General features: G+C 45.9%; 1 protein-coding gene across 3 annotated transcripts; it reads right to left on the reverse strand.

Annotated features, from left to right (window-relative positions):
• Positions 1 to 309: 309 nt before the first annotated feature.
• Positions 310 to 27,770, reverse strand: TMEM201 (transmembrane protein 201). Of its 3 annotated transcripts, none has more exons than XM_082069787.1 (12): positions 26,805 to 27,770; positions 24,749 to 24,887; positions 19,357 to 19,477; positions 18,504 to 18,698; positions 18,150 to 18,326; positions 17,285 to 17,676; positions 16,628 to 16,831; positions 7,495 to 7,712; positions 6,764 to 6,835; positions 5,619 to 5,909; positions 5,016 to 5,147; positions 310 to 4,568 (listed from the first exon to the last, which is right to left on the reverse strand). In XM_082069787.1, the coding sequence occupies exons 4-12, from the start codon at positions 18,660 to 18,662 to the stop codon at positions 4,471 to 4,473; spliced, it is 1,743 nt and encodes a 580-aa protein (XP_081925913.1). In that variant the 5' UTR covers positions 18,663 to 18,698; positions 19,357 to 19,477; positions 24,749 to 24,887; positions 26,805 to 27,770; the 3' UTR covers positions 310 to 4,470. The 3 variants fall into 3 exon arrangements, with proteins under 3 accessions (XP_081925913.1, XP_081925912.1, XP_081925911.1); XM_082069786.1 differs by lacking the exons at positions 24,749 to 24,887; positions 26,805 to 27,770 and adding exons at positions 20,104 to 20,324; positions 23,463 to 23,580; XM_082069785.1 differs by lacking the exons at positions 24,749 to 24,887; positions 26,805 to 27,770 and adding an exon at positions 23,463 to 23,860.
• Between the last annotated feature and the right edge of the window lie 184 nt (positions 27,771 to 27,954).

Genomic DNA, 27,954 nt, shown 5'->3' on the forward strand with positions numbered 1-27,954 from the left:
TAAAAGCAAAATCTTGGGAAGACTCTCAGCTCTCATAGAGGAAAAAATCCCTTCTGTGCCAAATGAACACAAATCGTAAGGTGACTTCCCTTCAGCTGACGGAAAGCCTTCAAAGCACAATAATGTACTCCCCTTCCACCTCCAGATCTCGGCCATAGCTTCTCCTTCATTTGGGGAAGCTCACAAAGCTCTGCGCTTTCTCTTGCTCCTTGCCGGCTTTAAAAGAATGTCAGACAGATACAAGCACAAATACCGTCTCCATTTCCCCCAAAAACATTCAGCTCCCCAAGAAACAGAATCACACTAAGGTGAAAACTTCTCCGTTTTTATTTTTTAAAGAAAAATATTCCTCTTTGAACACAAAGCATGAACTAAAAACCTCTGAGGAACAGTTTCTCCTCCCTTGGAGCGCGTTTAACTAAACTGTACAGTGTCAGAGCTCCCCAAACAAGTACACGCACACGACATACAGTATTTCTTTTACAGGAAATAAGGTTGAGGACTCAAAATTGTCCTCCTCACCCTCTCTAGATACCCCCTCCATCTCAAGTATGCTGTCCCTTACTCCCACCACAGGACACAGTGATGATAATTTCCAGATACAATATATTAAAAAAAAAAAGAAAAAAAAAAGGCCAAATTGGCCCTTTCTAGCCTTCTAACAAATGCATGTGAGAGAGGTTAAGACCATCGTTATTTCCAGGAATGGTGCGTGGAAGAAAAAATGTAGCAGCATCCACAGGCAAACAAGCCCTTGACTCCAGCTGCCCAGTTTTAAGGAACCCAGTCAGCTCAGCAGGGTTGGCAGATGTTCCCATCACCCGAGAAGAGAGAGTGGGAATAAAACATCCACAGGCCAAATTTGTTGCTTGAGCAGACAGCCTAAAACTCAGTGAGTCTGGCCTACATATGCCAGCAAGGAGGTTTTTCCCCGTAAGTCCACAGTGACCAATTACATGTCTAAGATTTTATGTAAAAGGATAAGATGACCTTCAGAAATCAGCAACTCGTTCTACCAATTCTCTCTGCCCCATCAAATAGGTATGTGCATAATATTTGTCACATCTGGCAAACTACCCAGACTGCGGAACTGCAGCCAGGCTCTAACATCCAAATTCCTCCTCATTTGGAACAACAAAAGAATAGAAAATCTCTGCAAGGTCTCAGAACACGCCTAACAAGCCCATATCAAAGAAGAAGTACCTGGACATTTTGAAGGGAAGGTAGGTAATGGAAACGGTCTGGAAATGGAACTCATTTATATCCCACCTGATCATTAATTGTTGTTATTAAGTAATGCTCAAACTTTTACCAGACTGTTTTGTACAGATCTTTTCCATTCCATACTCTCCCGACAGTTTTTACAGTAGGAAAAATATTAGAAAAATAAAATCTCGCCCCTGAACAACACTGTATGAAGATCAACATCATCAGTCACAAAGATTTTTACAGGGGGACCAGATAATCTTTTGTTTCCTCCAAACCAGCTTCATATAGAAAACAGCAGCAAGATAGACACAGTATCTCAGAGCTAATTAAGGCCAACGATATAAAGACAAACATGGGCTCAGATCTTTTGAAATGAAGAAACCCTCCAAATGTTTTCATACACATGCATTCACACACACACAGACACACGTATACGCGTATGTACTATTCAAGCGAAGGCTTCACAACTGTGAAAGCACCACTGGAGAGTGTTCTAGCACCAGAATGAAAAAAATTGGTTGTCTTCCCTCTTCAGCAATAAAATCCAAAGTCTTTCTACTGCTTTGGACAAAGTCACCAAACACCCTTCCTTCCAGGAACAGTTTCAGTGAGCAGATTGACAAGTGCAGAGACAGGTTGAAGTGTTCTGTTCTGGAACACGGGCAAGAAGAGGTGTGTTGAGAGGCTGCAGCTCCTTGGTCGCTGGGAAGGAGGAGAAAATTTGTATTGCAATCTGGCAGAGACAGAGACCAGCTTGGACTCCAGGTGAGCGCGATGGTAAAACTCGGCGCAGACTGGGAGGTGGAAATGGAAAGTTTGCATACATGAAGTCACAGTGCACATCTGTTGGAGTAATAAAGACAAGCAAACCCACAGAATTCTCTGGCAGGCTTGTCTCTGCATAGGAGGCCCCCGGGTATGCTGGAAGTCAGGACAAGGATCCATGAATGGGATGTCACACACTGCACCGGCACATCAAACTCAAACAGCAGAGGTCTAAACAGAAGCTTGTAAGTTGGTCTGCTAGCACCTTGCCTACACACATGCTCAGGGGAGACTGCAGAAGTCTATAAAAGGGACAAAAACCTCTGAACAGCACAGTTATGGGTCAGGTTTGGCTACAAGTAACAATTCATGCAAGTCGCAAAAGAACGAATCATCAACCTGCAGCACATCTTTCTGCTGCGGGTCTCCGTCCTGCATCCATCCCTGTACAGGAGGTGCTGGTTCTGCCCTTTCCCAGCGCTCCCAAGAGGCTCAGAGACAGACGCAGAGTCAGGAATGACATCGCCAGAGCTCTGTCCTCTGCCCGTAAGATGCAGAGCACCTGATGAACAGGTCTCGTTAACAAGAGAGGATGGGGAGCTGCTGAAACAACGCAGGAAGAAACAGAAGAGATAAAGCAGGACTTAATTTTTCAGTGCTTGAATCAGCAGCAGTAAAGCCCCATTTGTGATTCTGTGATTTAATCTGGCACATAGCATGCTGACGAGAGTCTGGCCATCATTCGTGTGATGTACTAAGTGAGGCTGTGGAAGGAACTCAATTAAAACATGCAAGAACAAAAAATGAAGTGAAAGGAAGGGTGATCATCACTCTGAGGTGTGAATTTCAGGTTCAGAGCAGAGAATTATCAGCAGAGATACACTTTGTTTCTGTGCACATGCAAGAGTACAGTAGAGGGAACAGCAGCAGAACTGAAAGGGAGGAAAAGACACAACAAACATCAACACTGTAATTCAAGATGCAAACACGAGACAATGGGGTGAGGGAGAGGAAAGAGAAAGAAGTTGGAGGTAAAGGAGCCCAAAGGAAGAGACAATATAAAAACTCTTGACAGAGTCAGTCCTGCTTCAGGAAATACATAGTTAATGTCAATTGGCTTCTCTTTTCATCAGGTATCCTTGACACACTGGTAAATATTGTCTCTGCACTTGGGATTTAAGAATCAAAACATAAAAGATCAATATTTTTTTCCTAGGATGTACTAAATGATTTTGAGTATTCAGCACAATACTCTAAATGGCCCCCTGAATTCTAAGCAATGTTGAAGACTCACCCAAAAGCAGAAGCTCCCAAATTATAAACCACTTTTGAAAATCTAGGGCTACTTCTTTGGGTTAGAAAAGAATCTATCCAGAAGGCTGAACTGTCCAGAAACAGGCTTGCATTTCTCATTGAGAGCACCTTGGCATTTAACTAAGTAAGAAATATTGTAAATGGTTACTCGGCAAATACCAGTATCAGACTGAGCTTTCAGGTTTCTGGATAAATATATACAATCACCTTCTCATGTACCTTCTAATAGAATAATTTGTGCGATTTACAGCAAGAACAAGCGATGCCACTCGCTGCTTCAGTGAAAACAGAGCAGTCAAAAGAGCTGTGAGCACCCTTTGTGGTGCAAATCACGCAGGGATTCTTTCTTCTTACAGAATTAACTTCTAACAGAATTAATGCCTCCTGGGTAGAGCAAAGCCAAGCTTCCTCTTCCTAAAGCAAAGCACGAGAGGATGACTGTCTGGGGTTTGTGCACACCTACAACAACAGCGCTGGTTGGAGGTGTGAACAGACAGGAGCTTCTGAGAACCAGCATGACCAGAATGGCAACTGGTGAAAGCGGCCTCAGGGCACAGCCCAGGTGGAAGCACATGGACATATAAGATGCAAGAATATGACAGAGCAGCCAAGGTCACCCACGTGCTTAGGCAAGCTTAAGGCAACTAAAGAAAATTCACTGGTAATTTAGAGGAGAATGCCAAAGGGAAGAGAGAAGGGGAACCACTGGGGATGCCGTTACAGCAGCCGATGTGCAGCACCAGCTACCAAAGCCATCCCTCTTCTCCAGCTCATTTGTTCTAATTCTCCTAATTTTACCAGTACCATCAGGGCCAAGGTTAATATGTCAGAAAGAAGAGCAAGGGATAGGTTCCCGAAAATATAGCTTACGCATTTTCAGGCTTGTGTCTCAGGTCAGTTCCTTTGAAAGAAAGCGCATGGGCCATTTGACTGGCCTCTTGCTTTGAATGGAGCTTTCTGGGACTTCTGCCTGCCACCTCCAGGGACAACCCTGGGATATGTTCTACTGAAAAGCAATGGCAGCAGCTACCTGGGTTCCTTGTCATGACAGCTGAGCATACAACAGGTTTTTAAAAACAGCATGCACCGGTGGCATGGCCATTGCACACGAAGCTGTGGTTGAATTCTTCTTGTCTTCTGAGAAGCGGGTGGAACCACAAAGAAAGGGAGTGTTGGCGCAAATCAGCGCAGGCTCCGGTAGACATAGGCCGATGTGAAGATAGCATTGAGAGTCAGACTCACGGCTAGCAGACCTCGCAGAGCAGAGTTACCAAAATGACCTTAGTGGAAGAGGACGACACAAAGGAAAAAGGGAATAGTAGAAAGAGATATTAAAGAATTGATGAGATAAATAACAGTGAACATACATTGTGCCCTTTCCCTCTCTTTGCCCAGTGTTTTACCATAAGCAGAAATTGCTGAAGCACTTATCCTGTCAGGAAAGATTCCACTGCTCTCTCTGGTTCTATTTTCATCTCATCGCTCTTCTCAACACCTGTATCCCCATCCCTGTCCCTCTGCCTCAGTTTAGCACCCTGTCAGTATTCTTCCAACAGTTCAAAGAGGAGCAATAGCCTTATTAAGGTCTTAGAATAGCAGGCAGAAGATCTATTTTTTCTACTTATTTGATATTTAGATCAGATCACTACTACAGCACAGGAAAGATCTCAGTTCCCCTCACGGGACTGCTCACACACACACAAAGCACTCCCATGAGCTGCGCTTACCTCTCCAGCCTGCCAAATCTTCCCCTTTGGTAGTTGTGTCTACCACACAGGTAGACGAGTGTGATGAGTGATCCTCCTTCTTGATGGAGTTATCACTGCAAATACTCCCTCCTTCCACAGCGGATCTCATATCTGCAAGGAGAAAATGACAGGAAAATTCAGAAGGCACCAGTGGGAGCCAGAAGTAGCAGAAGTTACCAGACTAAGGCTAGACATGAGTAATGAACGGTTGCCTGGTAAAATCATGGAAGGAGGACAGGAGCTAGAAACAAAAGGCAAATTTCACTGCTGTGCAGCAGCAGTTGCCTGCATGTTTGTCTCATACACCGTTCATTCCAGCATCACCACATCTGTGGTTAAAGGAGTTACCCAAACAGGGGTGAGGGCAGTGGCATCCAGGGGACACCACTCAGTGAGAAAAGGACAAGTTTTGGCAGACAAGAGGCTCTCCAGGCCAGTGGATTCTTAAGGGAGCTTTGGTAGCCCACCAGTCATCCCCACCTGGGTTTTCCCTGAAGGTTTCCCATCTATGAGTGGCCTAGATGGGAAGCCACCTCCTTCCTACAAATGCGTTTCCAGGAGTGCAGCAGGCTGCCAGCATACCTTGCATTCCCCGCTCGCTGAGGTTCTTCTTCGGAAAGGAGGACAACTCGGTGGGAAACATGTTGCTGTCCGAGTGGGTGTGCTCCTCCGAGCTAGTTGGGGTGAGCAGAGCCTCATTCTGTGATGGGAAAAGCAGCAGCTTCTGGCCTTTCAGGTTCAGGCGGGCAGGGCTGATGAGCGGCCGGCGGTACCGCAAGGAACCGGAGCTGGAAGCCACAGAGCCAGCGACCGACGGTGCTGGAGAGGGGATGCGGGAGGGAGCACAGCTGCCCGACAGCAGGGAGAAGTGCTCTGAAATGGGAACATCCCCAAAGAGAAAATAATTAGATTATAATCCAAATAAAATAGGCAGAGCTTTCTTTAACAATTCTACAAGAAAAGGGAACGGGAGTTGCAAATGTCCGACATATCTTGTACTAAAATTCTTTATTCATTCCGGTTCCTACACTGCGAAACATGGAGAAATTCCACACGCGCTTTGGCACACTCAAGAATGACTTGGAGTAGAGGTGGGTCTATCAGGAGCCGGGTGAGTTTTCTCTCTGCTCAGTTTTATCTGGTTGGGAGAGCCTGCATTGCAGGTGCTGTTTTGCAGGTAAATGAACCATTCTGGCATGTTCTTTAAAGGCTCTTGAAAAGGTCTATCAGGATGGAGGAGGTTTGCACAATGGCATTTGCCCAGGCTGTGACTGCAGTTCCAGCAGCAAACACTTCAGCAGCACAAACAGCCAAAACCCATTTGGGGTCAGGAGGGCAACAGACAGGTCACCGGAGGACACAGGAGCAAAAGGGCAGAGCAGACGGGGTAAAATCAGCAGTTTCTTGGGTTGGGGAAGGAAAGAGAAACAAAAAAGCTGCCCTAGGAACAGTTTAAAATCTATCAAAGCAATGCCAGCTCAGCTGTAGAGCAGGGAAGGGATCCTCGCTCTGCCTCACTGATTTAGTGGAGAGAACACCCAACACACACAGCACCTTATTTTAATGCAGTCCCACTCTTAGCTGGCACTGCAGCATTTCTAACAGCTAAACTGACATTTTCCCTGGGACGTGAGCAGGGAGGGCAGAATTAAACTCGGATCATGTGTTTCAACCCACTCACTGCAAACCCTGCTAAAGCAGCTGCTCCGGGAGGCGCAGTGCATCACCTGGTGTAGCAGATTCCTTGCACTGAGATGACTGCGACGCTGGTCGGCTCCCGCTGAACAAGTAGCCAGAATCTACAAAGCAAAAATGAAGCAGTTTGAACCCAGCTGGCTCAGCTACTGGAGGCCTCTGTAACCGCATCATCTTGTCATCAATCTCAGAAGGGGGCAGGTGGTAAACGTAGGCATGAAAACTGCCTGTGTTTTCCTGGGTAGGCTGTGTAAGTGTCAGAATAATCCACTTTTCCCAGCTGCAGCAGAACAGATCTGTCCAGCAGGCTCCAAAGCCAACCCTGTGAGTGTAGCACAGCCGAGCTTGCCTCTGCTTTAAAAGGAAGAAGGTGAAGATATGGTTGTGTCCTTTTCTCATGAAAAAAGCCTTAAGGGTAAATCATAGTGCGAGATGGAAGCCCATCTAGCTGTCAAGCATGCTATCCATAATAATGAGGCAGGAAAAAAAATCATCAATGAAAAATACTGAAGTCAGGAAAAAAACGTGATACAAGTAAAACATCAGAGCCTAAAACAACTATTTTTCTTAGGCACTTAATTTACATAACTACAGGCAAACTGCTTTGGAAGTTGAAAACCTTGCTGTTTGCAAAAACTATTGAGCCCTGACAGCATGCTCTTTGCAGTCGGTCTGGCCGTGGTACACCGGTACCTCACAGCCCATTTCCTTCTGAAGCATTGTACCGTTCCACTGCCATTTCCAAAACGCTTTGCACAGTTACCTGCTCTGGCCAAGGAGGGGATGGTGCCCAGCGAGAGCGCCCTGTTGAGCCGGCCAGGGAGAGAGGAAGACGAAATGCCGCGCGGGGATCTGAAGAGCTGTTGGTTTGTCAGCTGGAGAATACTGGGTGGTGTTGGGACAAAGAGAGACGTTGCGGAGGAAGGGAAGCCGGTCCCAGTGCCGTTGGGAAAGAGAGTAATGGAATCCCCAGAAAGGAACCTGCAAATGACAGGCATGGCAGACATTTAGCCGCGAGCACATTCGGGTAACTCCCTCTCAGTTGTGGTTCTTGCACGAACACTTGCGTTGTTATCAGGTTTGTACTAATTTGTCAGTGCAGGAGCACAAGATGCAGAATGAACTGCTCAACTTTACTTAAATTATCGTGTGCCAACCTGTCCCAGAATGCAGGGTGGAAAAAATGGTAGGAAAGCTTAGGAACTCAGGTGCAACAAGGCATAGTACCTTGGTTCTCTCCCTGGGTGAGAAAATGACCCAGAGACCAGCAGAATACTTTCCACAGTCCAGATACACACAGGACCAAGGAGAGAGTATATGTTCTGTTTGCTGTGTGCACATGCAAACATGCTCAGAAATGTCATGACTGTGGGAAACAAGTAGTTATTTACTAGTCTTTTTGTCTTTAGGAAGCAGAATTGACATCTTACCTCTGATGCCAGTATAGAGAAAAGTATTTTTATGGCACCTAGATAAGGATTTAGGCATAAGAGTCCTGCTTTAAAACTAACATTCAAACCTCTCTACTACATTTATCTTTATTATACTTCTGTGAGGTAAAGAAGACTCACTATCCTCATTTTACAGACAGGAAAGAGAAGCAAAAAGAAGCTAAGTGACTTGTCAAGGGTGACATAAAGATCCTATGATAAACAGAGACACAAACCTGGGCTTTCCAATCCTAAATTGAGGCCTAAACCATTATGTTTTCCTTTTTCTGCATATCATAATTAGCCCCAAATATGTACTAGCATAGCCATCCAGAGGGAACTGTGCTCCTGTAGTGTACACCCCAGGAAGAGTCTTGCTTCTGGTGCCTAAAACCCATCTCTATTACAGTGCCTGGAAAAAACTGAATTGCAATAATAATGGCAACTGTATTTCTAGGTCTGTGAGTTGTTTTCAATGGGTTCTTTCCTAATGAAAGAGGCGAGCTGTAGAACAGTGTGTGCAGCTTGAGAACACCGGACAAGTGAGAACAGACAAAATATACTAAGGGCACCTGTACCAATTAACTTGGTTTTTAAGCACTACAGACTTAAACTGACTTCTGTTCCACTGGTAAAATAAATGTATGAGAGGTCTGTATTTCAAGCAGTTTTTGCAGCTAGCACTGCCAAGTATTTCACACTCAATTACCATATGCATAAACCATGCGATTGATTTCTGATACCCCCAATTCATCGCCCACTTTGCACTGGTTTATAATGTAAATGAAAAAGATGTGGTCTAAAATGTAAATGAAAGCAGACACAGAGGAGAACAGTAACATGGCTTCTCTTCTGCCAGAGGAAAGTTAGGAGTATTACAAATCAGAATGTGAAGGAACATACATATCTCAGTCACGCGCTGTGATTTCTGCACGTGTCATTCTCTCTCGGAGACTAAAGAGGTGATGCAGCAATATTACGCAGTGCTAGCGTGTCCAGAAGAACCAGTCTAGAGTTAAGATCACAATTCAAAATATCTTACAGAACTACTTATCTGCTAGTACGAGGCAGACATCAACAATCCCGACCAGCTTAATCAGGCTGAGCACCATCTGAGCCAACCAGCCTGGCGGTGCTTGCAAGCAGGACATGCCTTTAACAGCAGCAAGGAACTCGTCAGCCTCGCAGCAGAAACTGCCCAACCTCTTCAGGTTCCAGAGGACCTGGGAAGGGGGTCGTGCTTCGCAAACACGCAGCATCCTTTAGTGCACATACACACACGCGTTTGCCCCGCCACGTGTAACAGATGCGAATAGATGTACGTGTCCGTCACGGCTTTGTAAGAGAAAACGAATGGGAAAGGAAATTAAAAGTGCAGCTCAGGATGATGGTATGAATGATATTAGAAAGAGTGATACCTACCACCCACTGCGTCATGTCTGTGAAGGTTTAAATCAGAGCATCCTCTGTGAACAACACAGCTCTTTCTCCCTAACTTTGTACCTTCTCTATCTTTGGGCTAAAGGATCCAACTTCACACAGCTCCTGGCTGCACTGGGAAACAGCTTATCTGGCTTATTGGCTTTTGGTAGTTTTTCACTGAATGGGTTGGAAGATACTACACTCACTTATCACTGATAACAACAATCTTTTCCTGGGATTTTAACTTTTTGGGACTGGATTTCACGGGCTCTCCTGCTCTACAGCCCCACTTCTTAACCACACCAAGCTCGTGCAATCAGATCCTCTGGGCAGCTGATGAACCATTTCTCTTGCACCATCCAGAAAAGAGATTTCTATGGTTAGCAAAGAAGAGCTGAAGAATTTTAAGCATGGCATATTAATGTTGACCAGAGAATGGCTTAAATATTGATCCACTCTGAACAAAGTAAATTCTTGCAAGGTGTGCAGCAAAATCCTGTTCCTTTTCTTTAGAGTTTGACAACGTCACCTCAAGAGGGCTAAATACTGCTAAAAAGCAGGGGTGCTGTCATGGGAATGTGCTTCATGCCTGAGAACTTGTTTCAGAAGCAGATGAAAAAAAGTGATGAGACCAAGAGGATCATAAGGCAGAAAACGGCCACATCCCAGCACTGGAACGGAGCAGTGTGGCCCAGTCCTGGCTCTCAGACCACTACATTGCTCCAAGCTGTTTGTGCACGTGGTAACAGTGGGTCTGGTAATGGTGAAAAAGTAACCAAAAAAAGAAGAAAGGGGAAAAAAGGAAAAAAAAAAGGCTCTGGAGTCAGACAGTTTGTGGAAATAGTCAGGGCCCGGAAGCCGTTTATTTCAGAACTTGGTATTGTGAACATCAAAAATCGTGTATCTTCATTAGTGTTTACAATGATCACAGCGTTACTAGACAGTTGGGCAAAACCCTGCTACACAGAGACTTTAAAAATAAATAAACAGAAGGTTAAAGAAGAATATTACATGGTATGGGACCGTACACTGTCCTGAAGAAACACCTCCTGCCAGCAGAGCCTCCCCTCCTCTGCCCAATACACTTCTCCAAAGACACCACACCAGATGTGTGCGCCTTTTTAATTCACATTTTAACCAGAGATGCTGCATCACCCCTGGGACAGAGAGAGACATGGGAGAGCGTGGGCCAGGTCAGACCACGGGGCTGCAGAGGGACCCGCTTCTACAACCGTGTAATTCAGGACATGACGAAGGTAGCACACAGTCACCTTGCTGTATGTGCCCAGCGTCATCTGCCTGCACGCAGCCAGGGGGTAAAATATTTCCTCTGGAATTAAAGTCCCATCATAATCCAGCTGTGAGTTATTCATGTATAACTGCACCGTGCTGTCCAGGCAGCGTGGGTGCAGAAGCAGCTCACAGTTGCCTCCGTGCTGGCTGCGAGATGAGCCAGGATCTGTGAGCTGATGTGCGGGACTTGTCTGCTCTGCTGCATCACATCAGTCAGTGCCAGAACCTGTGCCGGTCAGTGCCACAACCCGTGCCAGTCAGTGCCACAACCCGTGCCTCCGGCCAAGCCGACACAATCAGGAATAAAGAGCAATATGGTGAATAAAAAACAGGCACAGGCAGAAGGGAGAATCACACTAAAAAAGGGCACAGGTCTCGGACTCATTAAGATTTTGATATATGACTTAGCTTGAAACTTTAGCTGCCAAGACTAGGAATTCTTTTCTCCTATATGTTGCCCTGCTTTGGATGAAAAAGGAGGGCTGAATTATAGCTGAAAATGCTCCAGCTGCCAGGTCCCGCACTAATACCTCCTAGAGTACAGACAGATGTTTGGCATCAGTTTTGCTGTCCCTCTGAGCTGGTGGCACAAAGCCAGGGGGCTGTGTGCATACGCACATCCCATGTCTACAAAAATCCAGACTCGCTGGCATGACAAACGTGTTCAGAGGACCTCTCCCCTACCTGCGGACTTGTCAGCTTTGGTCCCAAATGAGGCTTTACAGGGGATGACTCAAGGTACGCTTCAGGACTGAGTACTGCCCCTTTCACATGCGAGCATCCGCTACGGCTCGAAGAGGCCCCGAGCGTACGCGCAGGTGACGGCACACCTGGAATGAACTGGCAGGTCATATGTGACAGCACACAATTTCAACAGCATCTCTAAAAAACGAAGCAAAGCCGTATCCCACAGGTCCCTGCTTTCATGCACGGAGCACTCTGGAGCGATCATCCCGCTATCCGTTATATTAATTTTTATAAGAGTATAAATAATTTGTCCACGATACAGCAATATATACTTTCACTAGTATCTAAGCATGATTATTAGCTTCACATAATTTCAGCGTACTTGAAAAATATTCATAAAGCCAAAATAAACCACCACGACACCATTTCTATATGGCCCTCTTGTCCTCACCCTTTGACACACCCAAGCTCAGCTCACTAGGGCATGCAAAGCACAGATGTAGGAAACGAGTTAATAGAAAGGAAAGAACAGGACATAACTGTAGTGTATTTAGAACTTCAAAGGGCCACAAAGGCGTCAGTTTGCATGCACTGGTGTCAATGAGGGCTTCAGGAAGACCAGAAGTAGCAGAGATGCTTACTTGGTTGCTAGCTCTGGATTCTCCCTCAACCCCTCTACAGTCTGCAGAGTTGCTCATTAGGAGTGCAGCACAAAAGTTCTTTTTCCCAGCCACACTCCAATGAAGGACAAATCACCGGCCTGGCAGACACACAGGCACCGCTGTCCCGAGCTGCAGCTGCGTCAGCTCCACTGAAGCAGAGCAACAGCGTTGTCAAAAATCTTGTTCAGAGAAAGGCACTTAATGAACCCACATTGGCCCCTTAATACATCCAGCTCTGCTGGGCAGGGTACAAGATGCTTTGGAGCTGGCAGATCAGCCACGGCCACTGTGGGAGCAAAGACCAGAGTCAGTCACTTTGGGCTGGAGCAGATTTGGCTTCAAGTGACACACAAGCCCATAACAACCCTCAGCACCTCTGCTCCATTCTGCAGCACCATCCTCCAGTCCAGACACCGACACACAGCCAGCGTAAAAAAGCAGCACCTGAAATTAGAGGCTTTTGGGCTAAAATCCTCTATTATTGTTAAGATGTTTGCATGCTCTGGCCTGCGTGGCTGGGAGAACCCTCAGGCAAAGCTGTACCTAGTGACTACAGGTTCCCACAGGTTCACCTGTGGCTGAGTCCAGCTCAGTGAAAACAAGATGCTCAAAGCCCGGATCAAGTGGTTCTGGATGATTTTTGTGTCAGCCGTGTTAGTAAATTACCAGCCCTTTGTTAACTGTTATCCCTCAGAAGGAAATGGATCTCCATGTGTTGTACAAAATAGCACCTCAGCTGCATGAGGATGGTGAGACTGCGCTCAGATGCTGGACTTGCACCGAAATACCTGAGCTGGACTCAATGGGAGGGAGGCGACCAGGCAGAGTTGGATGGTATTAATACAGCTGACTGCTGAGCTATTCCCAAACTGAACCTCAAGCGAGAAATGCAAAGTTGGCAAAGCACCTTCTGTACTGAACCTATGGCATGGCACAGTGTTCCCAACAGTCTGTTTGGTGTTGAAATCAGGTATTGCAGAACAGTCTCAGCAAAGGCAGTGCTGGTTTAACTATTGTTTTTTTCAGAAGCAATCAACAGCAACATACTGATAATTGATCTTCAGACCTAATTGTCCAAGGAGACACAATTAGTACAGACCGAATCCTAGCAGTTTATAAATCAGAACATCTCCAGAAAAAACACCTTTCTCCTCTTTTCTTCCCTCTCCTCCAAAAGATCAATCATCGTCTACCTTCAGCAAAAGCTTGTGAGAAAAGCAGAAAGAGAGGAGACTGTCAGCACCAGAGTCTCCAGAAGACCAAAAATTCAATTGCTCAAGTTTGGCTTTGAGGCTCTAAGGCTTTTTGTTGTTTTTAGAAGCAGCAGCTCAGACTGAGGCACCAAGAAGTGCGAAAATAAGCCGGCACCTGAGCAAAAACAAAAGCTTCTTTGGCATTAAAAACGAACCACATTTCAATGTGTGTTTTCTTATTTTGTTCCGCCTTTGAAATTTTTCCAACTGAGAGTCCAAAAGTTCTTGCATCATAAATTGTGGACTAAGCAGCACAGAGACCAGGGATTCACTTGTACAGCTTGGCCATAAAATGAAGTAGCTTTCTGATGTTCTGACATATAAAATTAGTGCAACTTGTAAATATACTTCACTCGTATTAGTATGCATAAAGTGAAGACAAACGGATTTCTTGCTTGCATGTCAACTGCGGTGAACATATCTCCTAGATGAAAAGATTTTAAACTCTTTCAGTACAGATTTGCACCCGCTGTGCAAACAGCTAAAATATTTCTTAACAGTATTATGCAGACTTCAGAGTGTAAAGCCCACTCCTTCCCCCAGTTCTACCAACCGCCTGTTCTGGTATCTCGTGTGCATCCTCCCCATCCCACCCCAGCACTGCGCAGTGAAAAAGACAAGGGAACAGAAGTAAAGATCAGGCACAGGAGAAGAACGTAACACGTAAGAGCAAAACATCATAAAAGGTGCCAGACCCCAGGGGGCTCAAAGATGGGGCATGTTTACATCAAAAAGTGCGGCTAAAAAGAAGGGAGAAAAACAGCTGCACAAAGGAGATGAGAGGCCAGAGGACAAAGTGAAACTTAATACAGCCTTGACTTTCAGCTCCTGAAAGCAAATCATCTGAAGAGGCTGACACTTTGAATGTCCTTGCTACTGGGCCAGAAAATTTGGTCAGGGTAACTTTACTCTTATTAAAAAAATGATATTGCCATTAGAAATTAGGCATGACATTACCATGACCATCCCCACACGGTTTAACAGCTGGTCAGCTGCTCACATCCTTTCTCCTTCTAAGGGTCTCAATATTTATCCTTCTATAAGCAACTCTGAGACTGGAACAAGAAACAATCTGGCACTGTGAGCTGGAAAACAAACACTTTGGGTCAGGACCAATAAACGATGGGAACACAGAAGAGTGGACCCGGACTTTGCAGACGCTGGATTCCTTTTGTGGATGAGTGAGTAAAGAACCCTCAGAGCAGCATCATTCAGAAGCACCAGAACAAAGGGTTCTGTTTGCTTGGAGGTGGATATCACGGTTAACTGAAGGCACTGGAAAAAAGTTCCGAAAGAGAGCAGGGATGGGACGCAGGTCTGTGTGTCCCTGTCCCGTGCCAGTCGGTCCTTCAGCCAAGAGCTGTATCGTCCCATGACACTCAACTTGGCTTCTGTTAATGACTCTCTACTGAGCTTTTGTCAGTGCTACCTTTCTGCTTTCACAATGAGGACTGGTTTGAAGAGCAATAACTATGAAAAGCTATGGAATATATTTTGTTTCCTTTAAAAAAGCTTCTACGATTTCATCAGCATCTGCAGCATCCAGTAGTGTCTGAGTCTTTCAGCAGACACTTCACAGTGAGAGCTCCTTTCTGATTATTTTAGGGTTTATACACAGGAAGATCCAGACAACCAATTAAATTATATCAGACTATTAGTGTGGCAAGTTCCACTGTGCTATTCTGAATAAAAGAAAGTAGCGGATCTCCCGTAACAATTCTATTTCCTCTTGAAAGACCCAAATCCAGATGAGCGACTCAGGGGAGCGCCTTGCAAAAAACTGCCAGGATAATCAGACTGCTTATCCTAAGAGGCCCCAACAAGTTAATCCTACAAAAACCCAAGCAGCTGAAAGCTCCTTCCTCCCCCCAGTAACATCCCGCCACCCCGGCTCGCAGGGGAGGGCTGCCAGGCTCTCAAAGTCACAATTTCCAGACCCCTTTTTTCAGTGGCATTAGCACCAACACCAGACTTCAAAAAGGAAGCCCTCCAAGTAACAAGAAACATCCACCCCTACTGCTGTGCGGTCCCGCAGCAAAGGCTCCCACCCCTTCCTACAGCACATGCTCCTCATCTGTTATCAATGATAAGGAAAATGTTGACCAAGTAAGTAATGATGTACAATGAAAGCTGATCATATACCATAGCACGAGGTTGTTAGCTTCGTATTTCTTCTGTTTCTAAAGCTACAGAAGTGGAGGAACACACGCATTTTAATCCAATTGTGGTTTTACACAGATGCTCCTCAGGGCGAGGTGGGGGTGAGCAGATTAAAAACCCAAAGAAAATCAGCAAAGCAATGGTTACTGGTAGATTTGAAAATTTAGCCTAAAACAACTGAGTACTTTTAGATATTAAATCAAGACAGCCTGAGCTACGTAACCTTTAAAGCACCCTTTTAGATAAATTATTGACGTTCCAGTCAAAAGCACTTAAGGACGCCTCTTAAAATAGGAGTCGTAGGAGGATGGCAGAGCAAGAGAGCATGCGGTTAAGTGATGCTACACAGTGGAAGGCAAGAAAAACCAGGTTACAGACTCCGTGTGTCCCCTCCCCGCATGCCTGTACACCATGCAGTGTTACTGCAGCACACGTTAGGAGGACTCGGAATCCAGAGGCAAGTTCCCATTAGTTCGAAATGAAAATGACCAGCACCATTAGAAACCTGAAGGTGGCCTGGGCCCCATGGAGGATCAAGGCAGAGGATTCCTCTGTGACTGGCTAAGGATGGACAGGCAGCGAGAAGAACCAGAAGGACAGGAGGAGCCAGAATCTCTTTGGCTGGAGGAGCAGAATGGGGAGAAGGCTGCATTTATGGAGCAGTTTGTGAAGCAGCTGCTGGAAGAACTGGCTTTGGGAAAGCTGGATATTTGCGCTGCTGACGCAGGATTCAGGAGGAAGGGAGAATGGAGGCAGCAGGAGTAGCTTCCATGGCTAGCACCAGCAGTGGACATGCTCCAAGCAGCTAGCACAGTGGGAAGGATGGGAAAAAAATAATACATAAAGGAAGAAAACATCTTCACTGCTTAGCTAATTAAAAAATAGAAAACAAGAAAAAAGAGGGAAAATAAAAAGAGGAGAGAGAAGCACCAGTTGCAAAGAGTTCACAAGGCTTTTTTTTCCCCCAGTGTCACTGCTCTGGCTCTGACCTTCGGGGCCGGTATCTCCGATGGCCCGTTGATTTCCGCGTGGCCACAGCTGCGGTGAAGCCCACCAAGCAGCACAAGGACGTGGTGCCAAATTTGGCTGTGTCCAGCCAGTTGGGTGTTTCTGTCTTCAGGTACCTCTCAGCTAAATGCAGACTCATCACTACGAACCACAAGACTGAAGCAAACGCATCAATCCTCCGGAGCCTGCAATGCCAAAAAGAAACCAAATGAGACACAAGGTAAGAGTTTAAACACCAGTGAAAGCCCTTGGCCCCAAGGAAGGAGAAGGAAGGTAGGGAGGGTATCCAGACTGAGCAGGTTATGTACTATCTCTTACTACGGTTCTATCTCCCACAGCCCTTCCCCCTACTAGGGTACCATTCTGATCTACGAGATTACAGAGCTGCACAGGGAGCTTTTCACTCACAGTAATTCAAGCTTAAATTGCATGAATCAGCACACAGATCTAAAGCAAGCTCTGCTGCCTCCATTCAGACAGCAGCCCAAAAAATAACAGGGAGAAGTGTGCCACCCAGTACTACAGGTGCCATTCTGGCAAGTGTTTACCCCCTGGATCACTGAGTCAAAACAGGGCAAAAGGCCTCCAGCGTAACACAGTTCTCCTTTAAGTGAAACAGAAGAGAAGAGCACACTGACCTGATCCGCCCGGCTAAGAACATGGCCAAGAGGCAGGTGAACAGCCCAAGGACAGCGACCGCCATCTGGTGATTCTTCCCGTAAGCCCATGCGGCACTCAGGTTCTCCACCATCTGTTCTGGGAGCAGGCGGAGCAGCTCCTGCCAGCCTGCCACCACCATGGAAGTGTCATTTTCCGAGTCTGCACGTGAGCTTGTGTCAGTCCTGTTCTGAAGGGACGCTGGACCGGAGGAGACAGGAGCAGGGACCGCTGCACCGAGCGAGAAGGGGTCGCCCGAGCCATATAAGGCCATCAGAACCAGGAGCGCGCAGCTGAGGAAGGCCAAGAACCGCAGAAATATCACCTGAGCTGGTGTGGTTATGGAAGCAGAAGAGGAGGATGAACATAAATTCTGCAGAGGAAGGGAGAAACACCTTGTCACAAGCTGAATGAAACCGTTTTGCTCAAATCCTTGTCTCTGTGTCCAACACCACGTGGGATGTTATAGGCTGGTAAAGCACAACAGCAGAGCTGTGAGCAGAAGCCAAGGTCAGGCAGGGCAGCGAGGCAAGGAGAAGGTCACAAATCACTTCCCGTTGTTATTACTTCTTTTTTTCTCCCTGTACTCCATAGTTTCTTGCACTGTTCTCATAAACTGGCTTCCGTATCTCCCCTTTTCTGCCCGTCCCACTATTTTCCTTCCACTCTGTCATTATTAGATTAGACTTACCTTCCAGCAATTGAACTGAATGACACCAGCAAGAGGAAACCTCAAACTAACACCAGGAGCATCTGTGGCAACTACTCAGCAAGCGGCAGAACGAGATGCCTCTGCACTTCCCCCTGAATTCCCTCATCTCTCCCCTCATCTCTCCCCCCACGTACCTGAGTGTAGGTCTTGTCTGTCTCGCGGCGTTTGAAATGGTGGCTGAGCAGCAGCGCCCGGAGCTGCCGATTCTGATGTTTTATGTAATACTCCACAGCAGCCTGGCATGGACGGCACAGCTTGTAGGTCTGCTCCAGATGGTGCTTATACACCTCAATCTCCTCATCGTATTTCCCCTGGTGAGGGAGAAGGAGTGGAAAAGTAGATGAGAACTGCAGTACGGTACCATTTGCAAAGCCAGACAAAATAAGTTCTTACAGAGCAAATTAATCAGAGCAGGAATAGCAGATACATGCATGGGAATGCCTTGGTCAAACATTCTCCTGTGATACCAGGCCCTAGTGAACACTCACCTCCTCCCTTGGTGAGAATGAAGCCAGCTGTTTGATCTTCGTGGTTTGATGGTTGTTGCACTTCTTGCAAAGGAGAATTTGGCTGCTCACCCACTGTTGTGGTTTGGTAGGATCACAGAAAGTCGTAGCACCTGATACAACATGGTTAAGGTGTTCCATGTACTGAGCAGGGATGGGCTTGTTGTAGTCTCCATTCTGACAAGCAGCAAAAAGGGAGGCAGGAGGAAAAGCAAACAGGAGATCATAAAATCAAAACTAGGTATGCCCTGGTTGATAACAAGATTCCCTAAGCTCTATCAGGAGCTCTACACTCCATGCATTCACCTATGTAACAAAATAAATAAGTAAAAAAGGAGACAAAATGCTTCCAATCTTCTCCCCCATTCACTGTTCTGTACATCTATTGCAAGTAGCTGGGGGTGGTGGATTTTGGCCTAAGACAGGCTTTGTTATTTAATACCCTAAATAAAGCAGTTCATCTCTTACAAAATAGAAAATCAGAGAAGAATTGTTCCACACATTAAGAAAAACCGAACCAAACAAAACACCACATTTTAAAGAGATATTGGTGAAAAAGTCAAGGCCCTTTTTGCCCTTTGAAGCATGAGAGGAAAATCTGTCTTTATGATTCTACGCCAGCACAACAGTACAGTGAATTCTTTCTCAAATTTGATCAAGTGATCAGCTGCTGAGTTCACAGATGCTGAGCACAGAGCTGCCAGCTGTTAAACCGCTGAATATTCATCTGCACTGGGCCTGTATCATCTTAAACAAGGAGCAGGGCTTTCCTGCAAGCCCTGCTCTGCAGGGCACGCACCTTCCCAGCCACCCCTCCAGCAATTTGCCACAATACCTCTTGGAACCCGTTGTACTGCTCGCAGTTGGGGCAATCCCAGCAGTTGCGATTCCCATAGGGCACCACTGTGTCCTGGTTGCAGAACCAGCAGTTCACAGTCACGTGTGTGGGCTTTTTCCTGTTGGGAAAGGAAACGTGTCGGGCATCAACACTGAATTCAGCTGAGGCAGAGGAAAGCAACGGCTTTCAAACAGGGAAATGCAAGAGAAGCTGGACTAACAATCAATCTTCCCATTCAGGACGGTTAACGGTATGACTCAGAGTAGTCATTTTCGCAATTAAAAGATGGACTATTAAAGTAGAAAGAAGTTTCTGCCTGAGGCTTGTATCTCTTTGTGCTAGTACCATGGACATGCCAGAACTTGAATAACAACCTTGCGAATAACACACTTCACTGGTTTTCAGAGGCACATTTGGGGGTGCAAATCTTCATAATCAGCAGTGTTAATATATGTAAAGCGTGAAGCAGAGTCGCTGCTTAATGCACAGGATTCTGGGAAACAGAAACTATGATCCATAAGAATTGGTAGTCAGAAACCTAGGAAATGGACCCATGGTTACAGTTTTACTTGCCCTGCTTGTTAGAAAACTTTTCAAGGACAAAGGCATATCAAATTACCCCAAGGTTCAGGCACTGTAAATAGCTGTTTCTTCGCAGCTTTAGACACATAAGAAAGAACTGGCAAATCAATATGTCTTCCCCAATCTTTACGCACTAGAACTGAAGAGACAAAGATTAATGACCTGGATCCATTGTCTTGAAACTCAGTGCGACACTCCAGAGGAAGCGCAGCCCAGCTGTCCGGGTCTATCAGAACCAGCCCCTGTCACACCTCCAAGGGACGGCAGCTGTTCGGGCAAAGCCCAGCAGGACAGACAGACAGACAGACCCAGCTGCCACCAGCCCCGTGTACTTTGCCCGTGCAGCTTCTAACACAGCGCGGAAAGCAACCGAGCAGGGAGGCCTGGAAAGCAAGTAACAGCAGCCAAAGTGCCCACCAACTCCGAGCAACTTGTGTTCTTCCTCCTCTAGGAAATGTTCTCTGCCGCTACAACATTCTGCAGTGAAACATCTTCTGAATGCTGCAGAAACGTCATCTGGTGCCCCGCAAACAAACCGGCAGGTGGTTCTCCCTTCAGTTAAGCTGGTTTCTCTCTCAGCCGCCGCCTTTGTAGCTGGATGCCTACAATTACAATCCTTCCCCACTCCTGTTTCCACAGACCACGTCTTGGAACTTGGATCACAACAATATCAAACCTTCAAGTGATGCTTGGGCGTCCTGTTTAAGTACTAATGAACAGGACAAGCTTGAAATGGAGCGCCAGAAAGAAGGCTAAAAAGCCAGAGCACAGGGAGGATTCCCTGCCAGATGCTGAAAGAAAATGGCTGGAGCTACTAGGGTGACAGATTCTCATCTCAAAATAGATGCATCCACCCACACCCCTCTTAAAATGAATATTCACTGCTCAACTTTCTTCATTGCCAAGGGGGCTCAAAACAGTAAGTGATCCGAGTTAAAAATATCACCATTGAAACTGACAGGCAAAAATACCAAACAAACAACCTAAACTAGACAGAAATCTAGGTCGCTAGTGCAAGTTTTCCTTGCAAACGACATGTCAAAATAGCCATGTGAAGAATGGACAGCAACACATGTCCACGCTAGTTTCATCTCATTAACATAGGTGTAAAAGCTATGAAAATAAAAGGCAAAGGCTTCAGCATGTTAACCCCCAAAATACAAATCCTACTGCACGTTGAGTGTAGACTTTGATAGCAAACCCAGCCTAAACTCCATCCTCTGATGTAGGTGCCAGGTACTGTAGGACGTGCTACAATCCCACTACAACAATGTCACTGTGGCTCATCCTCTGGCACCATGGAAATAAGACAGACCACACTTCAGCCTCTACCTATTGTACCACCCATCTAGAACTTGCACGACGTGACAGAGAAGGTAAAAGCGCTGATTTCAAGGGTAACACAGAAGTAGAAAACACAGGCCAAAAAAACTCATAAAGCAAATAAAAGAACCAACTCCAACCCCTCTCTGAGAACTTTCTAATAGCAGAGACCAAATCCTTACTATACTCGAGTCCTTTCCATCTTTTCCGAACAGGATTCCATCTCTCACTCTTGAGGCTGAGGAAGTGCTATCAAGGGTTAAATAGCAGCCCTTCATTCTCACAATGTATGCAAATGAAATGGCTAAATCTTGGATTATTTGGGATAAAAAGCAATAATACTTCCTTTTGCGAACCTATAATCTGTTGCCATAGAAATAGGTGCAAAAAATCAGAAGTTCCCAACCTGCTGGATGCAAAAAGAACCATAAAAAAGGTCATTTCAGGCAAGAACATCTAAGCAGGGTGCTAATTTTCTAGGAATTGTACAGGACTTTAAGAAGACGAAGGAAATGTGGCTATGGCTGCTGGTCTGAGCTCAGCAACCGGACTTCCAACAACACGTAACAAACAAGTAGCCAACCTACAATCTCAAGGAAACACCACAAAACGCATCAGTTTTCCTATCTGGCCCAAACTCATAAGGTTTTAACAAGTTCCTGTGCATATCTGGCCATCACATCTTTTTTCTCCCTGATACAAAAAGAACAGTCTTAGATGCTGGCACAATTACAGCAGCGTAACTCCACACGTTGACAGTTATTCCAGAACTACTTTTCACTAAGTTGTTCTAATATATTTCATTTCCCTTTCTACTGAGGCTGATAAAGGCATCTTGCTAGAGATGTAAGTGCACTCACACTGAAAATGGAGCAAAGCGGGGCTGTATCAAAAGATTAACACCAAAGGCAAAGGCAGCATCATGTCTGTGTTTGAATCAGTCCTTTATTAAGCTGTCCTCATTGATGACTCCGGAAGACTCATTTAACTAATGCAAAGTAAGAAATGCGGTGATATCAGAGTAGTATTGAGAAACACAAGTATGTAGCCCCAAAGAATTACCAAGGTCGCCTCTGGAAAATATTTACAGCTCACCAGCAGTTTTCAAGGACTTGCGAAGAAATGCTTTCCATTCCAGAGACCTTTTGATGAACCTAAGCAACACAAATCAAATCTCATCCCTCAGAAGACGTCAGCCTCAACTGGGTCAATGAAATGCTGCTTGCTTCACTGGGGATTGCTTTAGGCCACTAGTATTTCTTAGCTGCCCTAAATATGCCAGAGAAAGTCTTGTATATGGGTTAATCTACCACAGACTATTTATATGGCTATGTATAAACAGCAAACCATAAGCATTTTGCTGTGAATGCAGAAATACGCTTCTATTTCAAAGTGTAAACTTGAAGTGAACCTTAAGACGAGCCCTTGGGATCCCCTTGTACGCCACCAGAAACTCTTACAGAAGAACAGAACACTCAAGTTCTGTTACAGGCTGAAGTGCCCCTGATTCCAGATATTCTCTACATTCATTTCAACCTATGCTATATTAAAATATGTCAAATTAATCGTTACTCCTTTTATGAAATCTGTTTCCTGACTTCTCTCCTGATGCTTTTTAAACCTTGTTTTCAATTGGTCTGTTTAAACTTGTTCTAAGGTCAGGAACATTCAGTGCAATTAAAAACCAAATGACCAAAGAACTCCGGTCACTAATAACTCTGAGTTCTACGTAACCTTCCCAAGTTTTCGCACTGTTAACAGCGCTGTTATTTCTATGGCACTCTCCCACTGCTCCCCCTGCTTTCACCTCCAAATGAACACAAGAAGCAAAACGCTCTTTCGTTGCCTCAAACAGGAACAAAAGAGGAAAACCCCGAGCGCTCAGCAATCTCTAACCCGCCAGGAACGCCAGACCGGGAAAGGGAAACGTTTCCCGTTTCCCCAGCGCAGCTCCCACGGCAGCAAGTCCTTGACGTTCGGTGCAGACACACAAAGGCACGAAGCGATTCCAGCGGACACACCAAACGCCTCCAGCCATTTACCTACAACTTCTTGTCGCCGCTGACAATTCGCGGGGGATCCCTTGCTAAACACGCGCCTCACCACCACCACCACCACGGGGACACCACCCAAGCCCGCGAGTCCCCGCCCGGTCCCTCCGCGCCCGCGGAGCTGCCGGTTCCGCCGCCCGGCCCTACCTCCGCGCCATGCGGTACAGCAGCAGCCCGGCCGCGGCGGCGCACACGGTGACGCCCAGCCCGCCGGCGGGGCAGCGGGCCAGCAGCGCCCCGGCTCCCTCCATGCCGCTCCCCCGCACGGGCCGGCGCGGTGACCTCGGCGGCGGCGCTTTGTACGCGGCGCGGCCGCCCCCCCGCTCCCGCCGCTCCCGCCGCCGCTCCGCCCCTCTCTCCCTCCCTCCCTCCCTCCGGCGCGGCGGGGGCGGGCGGTGGGTGAGTCACGGCGCGGGGAGCAGCGGCGTGAAAGGCCGGAGTCGTGCGGCGGCGCCGTGAGTCAGCGCCGCCAAAGGCCGAGATCGTGGCCGCGGGGGCGGGGGGCCCGGCGGGCTCCCTGCCCTTCCGGGAACGCGCGGGGCCCGTCGTGCCTGGCCTGGCGCCGACTTCAACGGCTCCTCACACTGATTTATTTTTTGTCCCTAAATTTAGACTCGAGACTTTCTGTATTACGAAAGCACCGTTTGGATAGCGGCGCTGCCGAGGCAAGAGGCCTAAAGCCCCGGTGAAAGCTGCCTGCAGGCCCCAGGCTTCTAAAAACTACACCCTGGAAAGGGCTTTAGAAACCACACCTCGGAAGGGCCTTTAAAAACCACACCTCCCCGTACAAGGATTTCTCCCAAGCACCACCTGCAGAAATAAAACTCTAAAGAACAGGGTCTTTGTATGGATACAAACTGGAACACAGGAGGTTCCACTTAAATATGAGAAGAAACTTCTTCCCAGTGAGGGTGGCAGAGCCTGGCCCAGGCTGCCCAGGGGGTTGTGGAGTCTCCTTCTCTGCAGACATTCCAACCCGCCTGGACACCTTCCTGTGTAACCTCATCTGGGTGTTCCTGCTCCATGGGGGGATTGCACTGGATGAGCTTTCCAGGGCCCTTCAACCCCTGACATTCTATGATACAAGGCAGAGAACCAGCAATTAAATTTAAATTAAAAGGATGGCTGTTCAGAGAACTATGGAAATGAAACAGCCGCAGAGGAAGAGGACGCAGTTCCAAGACAACAGGTTCTCTCTCAGGATGTACTTTCCTACCAAAGCACCTGGTTGTCTGGGGAAAAGGGAGGATCCCTGCAATCACACTCCCATACCCTCCCCGCTGATTTTAGAGCACAGGTTATCGCCCTTTTGTGGTCCCTGAACAGCTTTGCCCAGTAAGCCATGGGCTGAAATAACATCTCACTTGAGCCAAGGGACAGTACGGCAAGTGCAGGAGGAATGAAAGCACAGGGCGTTGTGGGCAGGTTGTTACCTGTGAGCCAGGAGTTTGAGACGGCTGCTCTAGACTTTCCCTCTCTCTGGACAGACTGATAAACAACCCAATTTTGCAGAAAGCCCCCAGGTCTCTGATGGGAGCAGTGCCCGGGTCTGGCTTGTACAGGAGCTCTCCCCTAGAAAGAAAGTAACACCCATTTATGCTCTGCCCCTCTCAGCACACACAAGTGGGATTTACTGTTCTCACAGAACTGGCAGCAGTTGGTCTGACAGTCGTGCCCTGCGCTAACACGAAGGCAAGACCTCTGCAAAATATGACACTAAGCCTGCCTCAAATTGCGCAGCTGTTTGCCCGGTTAAAAACAAAACACTCTCAGCACAGTAGACAGAATGGCTTAAAATTCAGAACCAAGTGATGTCAACCGCATGTTTTAAAAAAGCCACCAATGCAAAAGCTCTTCATAAATATTTGTACTGGAAGCTGTACTTTTAAGCTTAACTGTGGTTGGGGTCTTAACTGTTCCATTTCTGCAAGTCCCCTAGGACTCCTGTGCTTGAGAGCTTGTCTATTTTTTTACCACGTCCCTCCCTTCCCATCAGCTCTCTCTGTAGTATCAGTCCAATCATGTTGACCAGAAGTTGCCTCCTTAAAGGAGCTAATGAGGAACTCGTGCAAAACAACTACCAGTCGCAGTAAGGGGCACAGTCACGATATTACAACCACCAGTAAATGCAGAGAATATTGAGGATTATCAAGGCAACCATGGATACTTAAAGGGAAGCAGTAGGTCTTACAGTATAAGGACTTGAGATATCTTCAAACACCTAAGAAATTATTGCAAAGCTAAATTAACCAACATGAGTAGCTCATACTATTGTAGCAACAGTGTGTTTGTAATTTAACTATTAATTTATGAACAGGAACAGATGCTCCTGGTAAAGTTAATGGAAACTTTGTGGTCACTTCAGATAAAACCATATCACCTTACTGATAATTAAACTCCAAAGGGTCTAGTAATGAATCCTAAAGCTGGAGAGAAACTGTCCAGCTTGTTCTAACCGGTAACAAATTTACCTACCTTTCATGAAACTGACTTTCTGTGGAAGCTCAAGAAGTGGAATGAACAGTGAAAAAGGCTGCTAGTTTTTCTTTCACAACCAGAGAAAGGTTGGTTATTTGTAAATTCAGATATCCCTTTGGAAAAACAACTTCAACTTCTTCCCTCTGGTAACAGGCTTATTCCATACTCAGTGACATCAATGGGATTGCTCACAGAGCATCACCTAAAAATGGTAACTCTCTACAGGGTTAAGGAATCAAGGGTTAGTGAATTTTAAAAATTACAGTAGAGAGAGGAAGGAAAAAGGAGTAAACTATACTAATTCAGAAGTTCTATTACTTCCCCAATTCTGTAAAGGTTGGCAGCAAAGCTTAAAGAACTAAACCAAAAATCCACCAGAATTCCTGGGTTTCCCTCATATTTATGTGGAACAAAAATTGGTTCATTTTCTCTTATTTTCTCTCTTACCAAGTCTCAAAGTCCTCAAAGGGGTTTGAGTTCTCTCATCTCCAAAGATAACAGCAGTCTACACATTTCACCAACATTTCAAAAGTAAGCTACTGTACCGTAAGCACACAGGAATACTGATTTCAGAAAGCAAATCTCAGAAAGTAGCAGCACAACTGTCCTAGTTCTCAAAAATAGAAACAGCACTGTGTGGCAGTTTTGACTCCTATAAAGAGACGAAAGCTTTTGCTGCTTGTCTCCATAAAAAAAGCCATGCCAATTTTTAGTTACTCAACTGTTGCCTATTTTAGCTTAGGGGTAATGTGATACAGTCTTTTCAGTAAGACATAATAGAAATCAGTTATTTTTGGAGTTTTGCCTCATAATGAGGTATACACACATTCTACCCTCTTTGCAGTCGGCTCCTCCATCACATTGATGTCAAATATGACCTCAAGTATCAGTCATCAGCCAGGTTCTAATGAGAGCAGATGTGAAGGTTTCAATCCAGTTATCAACCCATTATATTTCTGCAACAAAATACGAGCCTGAAAACTTTATTTTGTAAAAGAAAGCCCTACTCACTACTAGGCTGTTTCTTAATGCTTTGCATGCTCCTTCCAAGTCCAAATCTCCGCTGTATATGGTCCTTGAAGGCAAAGATGTCCGTAAACACTTTATGCTCAAGACCTCAACACCTGCTCAAATCATGAGAAGCTCATTGTTCAGTTCAGCAGCAGGGAAGACTGAAGCTGGGCTCAAATGCTGCAGTGTCTGTCTCAGCTGCCAAAGCAAATGACACTAATGAACAGGAGAGCATAGTACGGCCAACGCAAAACACAAATCTACCTTTTGAGTTCTAAGATATTTTATGCTGCACTATCAGTAATGATTCGTATACAATACTTTAATCACAAGGTACTGCTGCAATATATGTGGTAAAGAGATTGCTAAAATTAAAAGCATATTCTAATACTTATGAAAGGACTGATCTCAAGTATGCAGGATATTTGATTTATAACTGACAAAGTAAGAACTGTACTTTGACTACTGTTGAAGAATACCCCTTTGACATTGTGTGGCAGATACTGGTTCAACAGGCTGCACTAAACTGGCTAATCCTTATTTCCTTCAGTAAGAAATCAAGTAATGACATAAAGAAACTCTTTACATAGGCTGTGGGTTTTTTGAGGTTAACTGCAGTGAGGTGTCCATGAGATAACATAGTATCTCATTCCCATCAGCAGCACTGCGTGACCAAGTTACTGCATCTCATGAAGTTTCTGCAGGGCAGCCGGGCCACAACCAGGATGTACTTATGTCCTCCATCCCTCACAAGAGCAAGGTCCAAAAGCCATCAAATCATGACAGATCTTTTTACACACACCAGCATACAGATGTATACCAAATGCATAAGTGCACACAGGACGGTAATTAATTTTTTACTAAAAGCCTCCCACAATCACATTCCAGCAATATTGCCAATGTAAGTGGCTTTTCTAAGATATTCTGGTGTGCATATTTCATACCATCAAAACAGAGAAACATACTACAACACCGTCCTACTTGAACACTCCAGGATGCTCACACAGCAATGAATGATGGACCTTGAATAAACCAGAACTCTCAAAGTTTGCTATTACAGTGGTAAAAAGTGACATGAGCCCAGTGGAAAGAAGACAGAGTTTCAAATTTCCAAACCAGTTCTTCTCTTGTTTTAATACAGTTTTAATGA

Source organism: Streptopelia decaocto (assembly GCF_964273445.1).
Source record: "Streptopelia decaocto genome assembly, chromosome: 20".
Taxonomy (NCBI): Eukaryota; Metazoa; Chordata; class Aves; order Columbiformes; family Columbidae; genus Streptopelia; species Streptopelia decaocto.

Coding starts and splice junctions, on each gene's coding strand:
- TMEM201 (XM_082069785.1), bottom strand. CDS start 23,566: ATGGAGGGAGCCGGGGCGCTGCTGGCCCGCTGCCCCGCCGGCGGGCTG. Junction 16,832..17,284: donor TTCTTAGCCGGGCGGATCAG/GTCAGTGTGCTC, acceptor TTGGCATTGCAG/GCTCCGGAGGATTGATGCGT. Junction 5,148..5,618: donor CAGCGAGCGGGGAATGCAAG/GTATGCTGGCAG, acceptor TTCTCCTTGCAG/ATATGAGATCCGCTGTGGAA.